Source organism: Octopus bimaculoides, chromosome 2, assembly GCF_001194135.2.
Source record: "Octopus bimaculoides isolate UCB-OBI-ISO-001 chromosome 2, ASM119413v2, whole genome shotgun sequence".
Classification (NCBI taxonomy): domain Eukaryota; kingdom Metazoa; phylum Mollusca; class Cephalopoda; order Octopoda; family Octopodidae; genus Octopus; species Octopus bimaculoides.
The window spans coordinates 85,595,705-85,606,646 of record NC_068982.1 but is presented as its reverse complement, the minus strand read 5'-3'; the positions used below and the strand labels follow the sequence as shown (position 1 = coordinate 85,606,646).

General features: G+C 36.8%; 1 protein-coding gene across 3 annotated transcripts in view; it reads right to left on the bottom strand.

Moving 5' to 3' along the window:
* Positions 1 to 9,560: 9,560 nt before the first annotated feature.
* The window catches only part of LOC106881831 (mitogen-activated protein kinase kinase kinase 5), a 147,057-nt gene continuing 145,675 nt past the window's right edge, over positions 9,561 to 10,942 (bottom strand). For all 3 annotated transcript variants that reach the window (XM_052978404.1, XM_052978405.1, XM_052978406.1), the window contains one exon: positions 9,561 to 9,957. In XM_052978404.1, the coding sequence (XP_052834364.1) occupies positions 9,810 to 9,957 (148 nt within the window). In that variant the 3' untranslated portion in view covers positions 9,561 to 9,809. The remainder of the gene's footprint in view (positions 9,958 to 10,942) is intronic.

Genomic DNA, 10,942 nt, shown 5'->3' with positions numbered 1-10,942 from the left:
CTCTCTCTCTCTGAAAGTATCTGTCATTACAGTATCGAAATGGTGTACATATACATCTCTCTCTCTTTCTCTCTCTGTGAAAGTATCTGTCACTACAGTATCGAAATGTGATTGTTTTAGTTAGTGGAATAGTTTCATTTTTAAAGTGTTTTTGTTTCACTTTTGACACGTAATACTTAAATAGTGGAGGAGATATTATGTTGCCGTGTGCTCGAACTCTGCAAGAAGTTAATAATTTTTTTGACTAAAACACAACTGGAACCCTAAGTAAGGCATGTGTAAAATTTGAATGAAATTGGTTGCGTAGTTCTCGAGTTTTAGGGATTCACACAGACAGACAGACACACATTCTCATTTTTATATATATATAGATTATGGTTGTATAACGAAATACTATGTACCTACAAATCATTAGTAATGGAAGATCCTGGAAGGTATAACTCCCAACTTCAGAAATAAAAGCTATACCAACCACCAAACTTGACAATACTGCATAGTACTAAAGCTCCCATCTTCTCCATCAATGAGGGTAGCCTGAAAAGTTCATTGGCTGACTATGAAAGAGTGATGTTAGTGCTGTGAAATCTTACATGAATTAATTTCAACTCTTCTTATAACTTTTTTTGTTTTTTTTTCAGGTAAACTGATACCTGACTGTTCAAAGAACACTTCAAAACCAGCTACTAGCGACTTCTCTTGAAAATATACAAAATTTGGCTTTGTGGTGTTATCAAGTACTTGCAGAAAAAGGGTTTAGCCCACAATGACATTCATGCCAACACGGTTGCTACATTAGGGGGGTGACACTCCAGCTTATCAACAGTGCAAAAATGGGCAGCTGAATTTAAGAGGGAAGGGAGGGTCTTGAAGAGTCTGGACATTGCTACCACCAAGGAAAACATTGATTTTGTTTACTACAAGGTGATGGATGACAGGTGATATCAAATAGCCAATGCTATTAGCATATCTCATAAGAGAGTTGAGAAAATTGTGTACAGTTAACTTGACATGAAGGTTCTGCTTGGTGGGTGTTATGTCTTCCAACACCTGATCAGAAGCACACCAGACTAATCACATTATGGGAAAATCTAACATTATTTCCGGTAGATCCAGTTGGTTTCCTTGAGCATTTCCTAACCCAGGATGAGTGTTGGTTTCATTACTTTGAGCCAGAGACAAAGAGACAATTCATACAGTGGAATCATCCCTCCAAAGAAGGTCAAGGTCATTTCACCTTGTAGGGAAAATGATGACCTCAGTAGTTTGAGATGCAAAAGGCATTGTGTTTATTGACTATCTTTAGAAGGGCTACACCATCAATGGAGAGTGCTATGCCAACTTGCTGAGGCAGTTACAAAAGGCTATCAAGAAAACACATTGAATGGGGTCTTCTTTCATTGGAACAATGCTCCAGCACATAAGTCCTTGGTTCCATTGTGCATGACTATGGCCCTGAACTTGTTGATTACCTTCCCTATTCTTCTGATTTTGGTGCCATCTGACTATAATCTGTTTCCCAACATGAAAAAACACTTGGCCAACAAGATGACACCAATGGAATCCAAGCACTGCAACACTGATGGAAGAAGTATGTGTACTGTAAGGGGGACAGTTTTTAAAAACAAACCTCATTTGGTCATATTCCATGAGAGTAGATGGTCTGATCAATAACTATTTGGACTGTTGGTATAGTAACGAAGGTAAAGCACAGAGAGTGAAGCCATTTGGCAGAGATTGACCTTGAAATCTGCTGTGCATGTGCACTAAGTTTTAACATTCTAGTTCACTTCCAATGTTTACAGCAGTACTTGGAAGGAATGTGTGTAGTGTGTCATCGTTGCATTGACCATGACAAAGAAAGCTGAGCAGAGAATCTTTATCAAATTTTGCCAAAAGCTTGGTGTTACCTGCTCAGAGGCTTACACAAAGTGTTCATCATTCTTGACACAATCAAGGAGATCTTGTGCAACTGAAACCCAAGTGTCTCTTTGGTTAGCTGTAAGCAGTTTTGGCACATCCTTGGCAAACATACGTCTCATATGCAAATCTTCAGTGATAATGAACTGAACTGAACCATAACTAATCTGCACATCTTCTGATAATTCACAGATGGTGATTCAACAATTTACCCTCACAGCTGTGATGTTTTTCTCAGTTCTGCTGGTTGCAGGTCTCCTAGAGCGTTTGTCAATATCAACATTTTTTGGCCATCTTGGAAACGTCTGACCCACTCATACACTTGTGTGCAGCTCATACACTCCTCTCCATACACTTTCTGCAACTTTGCATTGGCCCCTGAGCAGGTATCACCATGACAACTTTCTCTGTCATGGTCAATGTGATGATCACACACTACATACCTTCCTTCTAAGCATTGTTGTAAATAGCGGAAGTGAGCTAGATCATTAAAACAGCAGAGGTGAAGGTCAATTTGCGCCAAATGGCTTCACTCTGTGTGCTTTAGCTTTGTTACTATGGCAACAGTCCAGATACTTATTGATCAGACCTCATATCTTTGTCAGCCTATGAACTTTTCAGCTGACTCTTGTAGAAGTAAGACTCAGTAATGTAACAGCTTAAGTTTTAATGGTCCACAACTATTTAACATTCTACCAAACAGTGTCAGAGATTTGCAATGGGTAAATGTTCAGGTCTTCAAAGAATGTCAAATTTTTATCTGTGATACTAGATGAACCCACATCATGGCAGGAGGAATAAAGAAGAACAGCTCCAACCAATTCACTACTTTATCACAAAAAGTACAGAAAAGAAACTCCATCACACTGAAAGGCAGTGCCCCAGCACAGCCTTAGCCTCTAGCTGAAACCAACAGAAACATATATATAAACTTTGGTGAGTGGAAAAAAAAAGCACCTTCTTCTAGGTGTTATCAATAACATAAAATAAATACACACACACACACACACATCATCATCATCATCATATCATCATCATTTAATGTCCATTGTCCATGTTGGCATGGGTTGGACGGTTTGACTGGATTGGCATGCTGGAAGGCTGTGCCAGGATCCAGTCTGATTTGGCATGGTTTTCTACAGTTGGATGCCCTTCCTAATGCCAATCACTCCAAGAGTGTAATGGGTGCTTTTATGTACCGTTTGTGTGACACCAGTATCTGCCACAACTGTAATTTTGATCAGCTTGATGGGTCTTCTTCTTGAGCACAACATATTGCCAAAGGTCTTGGTCATTGCCTCCGTGAGGCCCAACTCTTGAAAGGAACAAGGCCACTTTGCCTCCATGAGGCAGAATGCTTGAAAGGAACTCAGCCACCTTGCCTCCGTGAGACTCAACACTCGAAAGGAACTCAGCCACTTTACCTCCATAAGGCCCAACACACAAAAGGAACTCAGCCACTTTACCTCTGTGAGGCCTGGTTGAAATGAATTCAGTCACCTCGCCTCCGTAAGGCCCAGCTCTCGAAAGGAACTCGGCCACTTTGCTTCCATGAGACCCAGTACTCAGAAGGAATGAGACCCAATGCTCAGCACTCCCAGTTAGAATTTCAGCTACCCCTTCTTGAGTATGAGAATTTGTTTTATCCACTTTTGAAATAATTACATTGTCGCATAAGCAATATCTGAAGTAGCTAAAGATGCAATAAATTGAATTTCTTTTGATTTAGTAGTTAGTGATATGAAAACGTGGGTAAATTAGAGCTGGTCAAAGTGTCTGTTGTAGCTGTAATTGTTGCCTAAGAATTGGCTGCTGACCTGGTCGTCAACTGTGGATTGAACTAAGGAGTGGCTGACACTGGGTCAGTTGTTATTGTTGTGGTGGTGGTGGTCATGGTGGCGACGGCGGCGGTGGTGTTGGTGATTGTCCTTGTTGCTGTTGAAAAGTATGTGAAGAATTGTTGCTATAGTTAGAGATTTATGGTAGTAAATGCATCACTACACATGTATATATGTGAACAGAGACGGATATTAAAAAATCATTTTATTTCTACTAGTCAGAGAGGATTATTATTTGCAAAAATGGAAAGAAAATTTTTGAAATTTCCCAAAATATACATTCAGAAAGGATTTTTCAGATGAGAACTTTCACTGAATAAATTTTCCTACTCTTTGAACAAAGTTTATACTGAAATCATTTTGTGTTTAACTAAAAAAGCATAACTTTGAAGAAATTGAAAAAAAAAAATTGCTTGAACTGAAATCTCTTACGAGTTTAATTTAAAAATACATAAATTTTAAGAAATTGTTACTCTTACCACGATATTCTACCTTAGAATTAATTATTGTGAATATCAGTGCCCAAAAATAATGAATCACTACCGAAAAAGAGAACTGAAGCAATCATTGCTGAATTTCCAATCTGATTCATCTAATAATGCCAAACAGAAGAGAATTGCAAATGAAGTTTTGCAGCTCAAGGGAGGTCTTGCAAAGTCTTTGACACCATCATTGGATGATCTAGGACAGGTCGACTGCCAACCAGTGCAGCCAGTTCTAGCAAAGTTTGATCCAAAAATTTATGGAAATCAGAGACATGACTTCTCGTCAAGCTGGTCTACTGGTCACCCATGGTTAGAGTATTCTCTTTCAAAGAAAGCCTCGTTTTGTTTTGCTTGTCGGCACTTTAATACTACTGCTCAAGCTGATACTTGTTTTATTAAAAATAGATATTCTAATTGGCATCATGCAAAAGGAAAAAAACAAAGGTTTAAATAAGCTCGCAAACTCTGCATCTCATATCCAAGCTATGGTAACAGGGAAGGAACGCCAACAGCGTTTATCCACAACAACATCTGTGTCTTCAATCTTGCAAAATGATCAGTTGAGCAAAAATCGTTATTATATCAGTTCCATTGTTGATATTGTTCGTTTTCTTTGTGCAAATGAATTGCGTTTTCGAGGAAACAAAAATGAAGCTTTTCAGGATCTTTATTCGGAAGATGACATGCAACCTTGTGGTCTTTTTATGAAATTATTCCAGTACACATTAGAGAAAGACTGAAAGCTAATGGAATGTTACAGCACAATTCCAAAAAATGCGACTTACACCTCAGCAGCAATGCAAAATGAAATCATCAAATTGTTGAGAAGACACACTGTCAGCCTCATGGTTGATGAAATAAAATGTTCTGATGTTCCTTATTTTACGCTGAAATGTGACCGAACGCGTGATTTGAGTAATACTGAAAATCTTGCAATTGTTATTAGGTACCTGAAAAACGGCAGGGTTCTGGAAAAGTTAGTTGCAATGCCAACTACTCAACATTATGATGCTGAAACATTGGCCGACTTGATAATAAAGGAATTAACCAACCTTTGCATTGACCCAAAGTGTATGTTGTCACAATGCTATGATGACGCTTCTGTGATGTCTGGCAAAATAGGTGGCGAACAAAGAAGGATTCAGAATTGACTTCAGAAATATATACCCTATGTTCATTGTCTTAATCATCAGTTGCATCTTGTCGTGGTTAACACAATAAAGCAGATTCCGAAGTTAGCTACATTCTTTGACACAGTTAATATTCTTCATAATTTTATTACACAGTCAAAGATAGCTAGTCTCTGGAAAGGATTGGAGTTGCCACGTCTTATGGAGCATAGGTGGTCGGGTCATTTCACTGCCATTGCTTCTGTAATAGAAAATCACTCCAAAATTGTTGGTTTGCTAACCGAATGCACAGATTCGTCAGATTCAAAAATGTGTATAGAGGCAACTGGAATTTTACATCAAGTTCGTTCCCCAAGCCCTTGTTCTTAGCAAATTTCTGCATATAATTAGACCAATAGACAAACAGCTTCAGAGTCATACCATAGCCTTGGGCTTCTTAAGATTGCCGAGAGTGAAATAACCAAACTTAGAAACTCTTTAATGTTTGATGAGATTCTAAAACAAATGAGTCAATTTAATGTTATTGACAAACACATGCGTTGAAAAGCTTGCGGGTCCAGATGCTTTTCAGATTATGTTGTCGAAGCCCTGGTACCATCACAAGATGACTGGATAACCTTTCACCGCAAAATTTATTTCGTGATCATCGATGAAAGCTTGGGAGAGCTAGATAATAGATTTTCAGAGTAAAACGATAGTATATATTCTTCCTTGGCAAGTCTACTACCAATGCTTTAAAACCTTTGAACAATTTAATTAATTGCAATAAATCGGCCTTACTTTCTGAACTTACTGTGGCAAAAGCATACATTTCCAAACAAAATATGATGACACAGCTTGATATTTTTGGATCTTTACGTATTGTATAGGATGCCTTTCCAAATGTTTATCTTTTGTATGGTGCAGCATTAACATTTGGATCTAGCACAGCTACATGTGAATCATCGTTTTCGATACTAACTCGAATTATGACACCCTTTCAACGAAATATGAAACACCAGCAGAAACCAAACCTCGTGATACTTGCTTCTCTTAATAAATACAAATCAAGTATAGAGAAGGCCGATTTTCTTAAATTTTTGCCTTGTGTTGACGTAGATTGCAGTTGTATTAAATAAATGTAACCTGATTCTATTTTGTGTTCTGAATTTTTTTGAGAGGCTTGTGTCATACAGTTCTCGTACGACATAATAAAATAATACATTAAGTCCGTTTAAGAGATAGTACTAGATGCTTGTCCGCTCACTGGTACTACTCGAACTCCCGAGTTGACACATTGCTCATGAGCTGTCGGGTCCGGCAACCCATTGGCATTACTCCACCATATTTATCCTGGTGGACTAATCCAGCTATTCTACCTTGGGGGTGTTCTATTTCCACACAACAAAGACATAATAAAATTTTATAAACTGTACGGTTTTTAGAGTTCTGTTCAGCAGATGTAATACAAAAGACCCTTAGGAAAAAAGCCCCCTAAGACAAAAGCCCCTCAAATAAACCCCCCATAGTTAAAGTATGAAAGTGTTTTGTTTTTTCTTTTTACAACCGCGGCTTCCATTTTTGTTTATTTGAAATTATATAAAAATAATGTTTAAAGATTAGGCTGTTATCTCTAGCATGTGGAAAGACCTTTTAAGCTTAACTATGTGCTTGTTGAAAATCATTAAAAAAAATATTGGAGTCGATACATTCAACTAAAAATTTTTCGAGGTGATGCCCCAGCATGGCCTCAGTTTAATGATTGCAACAAGTAAAATGAAAATAAAAACGAAATACATCAGAAGTTTGGACCAGGCTAGGCATCAAGAAATGTAACCCCCCCCCCCCAAAAAAAAACGGATAATATAAGCATGGGGCTTTTGTCCACTTTTACACTTTAAGTAGGGGTTTTTGTACGTAGCCTTGTTCAGCACCCCCAGCTATCAAGATAGCACCTCCAGTTGCAATCAACTGGCTATGTGGCTGCTGGCCGGTAACAAATATTTCCGTAATATATGGATAGTTTATCCTGTTCATGCTTTTGTATGAGCATTATCATGCATTTGAGAATAAATTATTTCTGTAACTAAAATTGAAATTCTTAATGTATCTTACCTGTTTGAGTTGTTACTAAAATTATCCCAGATGTCAACCATTTTGCCACTTTTCAAGATGAGATCCATTAATTTGAATTAATTAAAATACAGGTATAATTGGTACAAGATTTTCTTCCCTCTCTATATTTCATTCAAACATTCTCATTGAAAATAAAGTATAAAACTCTTTTACTAGTCAATATACCATTGGCTATGTACTCTTATACAACTTGATAAATACATTTACATAAAAGAATACATCTAATAAAAAAACTCATTAACAGGTGAGACAAAGGTGAATACAAGTGTGTAACATACTGAAAATTAATATGTATTTCTCACTTTCACATATTATTTGTAATAAAATGAAAGGAATATATGATAGTATTACTATCAAACAACAAAATATAGTTATGCCATATTTCCATCATGAAACTGTCTGAAGCACCCTTTACACAAAGGCACTTTGCAAAACAAACACATATACGAGGTCTTGACCTGATATCTTTCGCAGTTTTTCTTTTTTGCAGCGAACACAGTCTGCAAACTTTTTTCCTTCCATTTACTTTTTCCACTTTATGGAAGTCAATATTTTCTCTGTTGCCATGTACCTCATTTAATTTTGCTTTTCTCCCAGTTTTGTGCTCTCTGGAAGAACAGCCTTTACGTAACTGAGATGCGATGTCAACCCAAAATTTCAAATGGTCGTAATCCTTTGGTGGTGGAGGTACCTTGTGGCTTTTTACATAAAAAATATATGAATTAACTATAGTTAGACATAATGCTGGAGATATATTGATCACCATACCTTATATCAGGACTCCAGTAGTTCCACAGGCGAGGAAGATGCTTGGTACCAAACATAGTGTTTATAGTTAAAAAAGCTCACATATCCACAGTATCAGTTGGCTGTCATAGTGGATCAGGTCCACCATGAATAGAAATTATGCTTTGAGCATATTTATTCATTTCTTCTGCAACAGTTTTAAAAAACTCCTAGCTGATACATTTTAACAAGATTGTCACCAAAAGATTCCTCTCAATGAGCACATTCTTTTAAATCCAACTAATCTACACTTTTCTTTTAAAATAACTGAGATATTTTGATTCAAAGTCAATTTTTTGCCTTACTTTCCTCTTTTTGATTTAACCCTTTTTTTAATGAACTAAATTTCAATTATTTTATCTCAAAATATAGTTGAAGACTAGACCATCACTGCTAAAAAAAACTGCATTCAATTTGGTTGAGAACTGAATTAGTGATGAAGCCTAGAAGTACTTGCAAGTAACTAAAAGTTGACTTTAATAATATATTCACCTACTGCCATGGGTGAATAGTACATTTTGCTTACAACAACTTTATATTGTATATTACATGAGGCACTTTACAACTGTATATGGTACATGTTTGGAACTTATCACTATTGGATACGTTCTTCATGATACATATTGATAAATTACTTCTGTACACTGTATGGTGCAAGTTGGTGCTTTATTTCTGTAGTGATATGTATGGTTTATGTTGGTATATTGTCTGTTACAGCTTACATTACATCTTAATAAATAAGCATTAGACTCTGTGATGCATTTTGGGACTTTACCTCTATAGTACATTATATGTAAATTGTTATCTTTCCTGTATCATTCACTGCTTTTCATTAAAATTGTTGATACTAGTGATCTTTCTTATTATGAGTGTAATTTCAATTCATTAAAAGTATTTTTAGTTTCACTATATGGTCCCAATACAGAGGGAACATCCAGAAACTTTTTGGTGTTATGATTTCACGAAAAGTTATGAAGTGGGGAAGATAGTATTTTGTTTACTATTATTTTTATTATTATTATTTCATTTGCTCAAAGAAAAAGAAAGTAAAAGAAAGACAAAACTGCTTGGTAAAAACCAAACTGTTGAGTGTAGCAATGTTATTTATCACAGTGGATTATTGAGGTCACTGGCCAAGAGAGATTGGAAGATAAATGATAGGTTAAAAGGAAAATGGTGCTTGTTATAAATGCCATTTACATGTCTTATGACAACTAAAACTGTAATCTGAGGATACCATCATTGAAGTGGTTATAAAAAGATAACCTATGAAATGACTGAGGTGGAAATAAAATAAGAAAATGATTTATTGAAGAAAGACGGTGTGATTGAAAAGAGAATTAAAGAAGTGGTTAAATCATGCAAATATTCATGTGCTTTTCTCAGTTCAAAATGTTTCATATGCTTTTGTCAGTTTAAATTGTTCCATAATCACAGCAAGCTAATATTGAGTTGAAATAGCATTCAAATAACTCTCAAGACATGAATAAAATTAACAGGTTGAAACCATTAATGTAATAAACTGAACAAGAAATTCATCAAGAAGATCCATCATATTTGTGATCAACATCCAGGTTTTCTGCTCCACAGACAGAAGTGGTATTTTCTCCATGGGAGGATGAATTAATTTTTTTAGCCTTTCGTAATAATGTAAGGCTCCGCCATATCCGATATACTACGCCTTTTCTGCAATAGAAATATACAAATTAGATACGTAAAATTGGAATGGGTAAAAGTGCTGTTGAATTTTACTTTAATCTTCCCGCATTTTAAAATTAGCACACACTTCATTTTTCTTTTGTTCCCCTTTCTCTCCTTAGAGCTACATGTAACAAAGACTAACATCAGAACAAGTAAACTATACTCTTAATCATGTTCCTTTGCAAACAGAATATAGCTCTAAATTCCCAAATGGTTCAAATTTGCTGCAGCAGTACAAGCAAAAAAAAAACCCAGACTTCTATGCCTAGAAAAATTCATCACACACTCTAAACAGCTATATATAACAAAGATGACCTCGGAAGATGAATAGAAATTTATTTTTGTATTTTAGTCAGTGCCCATAACTCCTTACAGGCCTCCAGACTGGTAAGAGTGAGGAAGGAATGTATCCTCAAACTAGAGATCTGGCCCAAATACTTATAACAGAGGAAACTCCACTAGAGGCAACAAAAGTGGTGGTATGGAAACAGGTATCATATAGGCCATGGCAGAATTACAACACTAAATACAAACAGCTAGAACAAATATCACAAGGTATGGTATGGACATGTGGTGAGAATGGATGAGGATAGCTGCGTGAAAAAGTGCCACACCCTAGCGGTTGAGGGAACCCGTGGAAGAGGTAGGCCCAGGAAGACCTGGGATGAGGTGGTGAAACACGACCTCTGAACATTAGGCCTCACCGAGGCAATGACTTGCGACCGTGACCTTTGGAAATATGCTGTGCATGAGAAGACCCAGCAGGCCAAGCGAGACCAAAATCCAAGGCCTCTGCCAGGGATGTAGCCAGCCCACTTATGCGTACCTTTCCTTCATTGGTCACTAAACTCCGCTTGTGAAGACATGGTGAGGCAAGTGAAATCGAAATCGAACTAAATTTGTAGGAACACTAAACTCGGCTTGCAAAGACCTGTTGGGGCAAGCGAAAGTGAAATCATGATGGCAACTG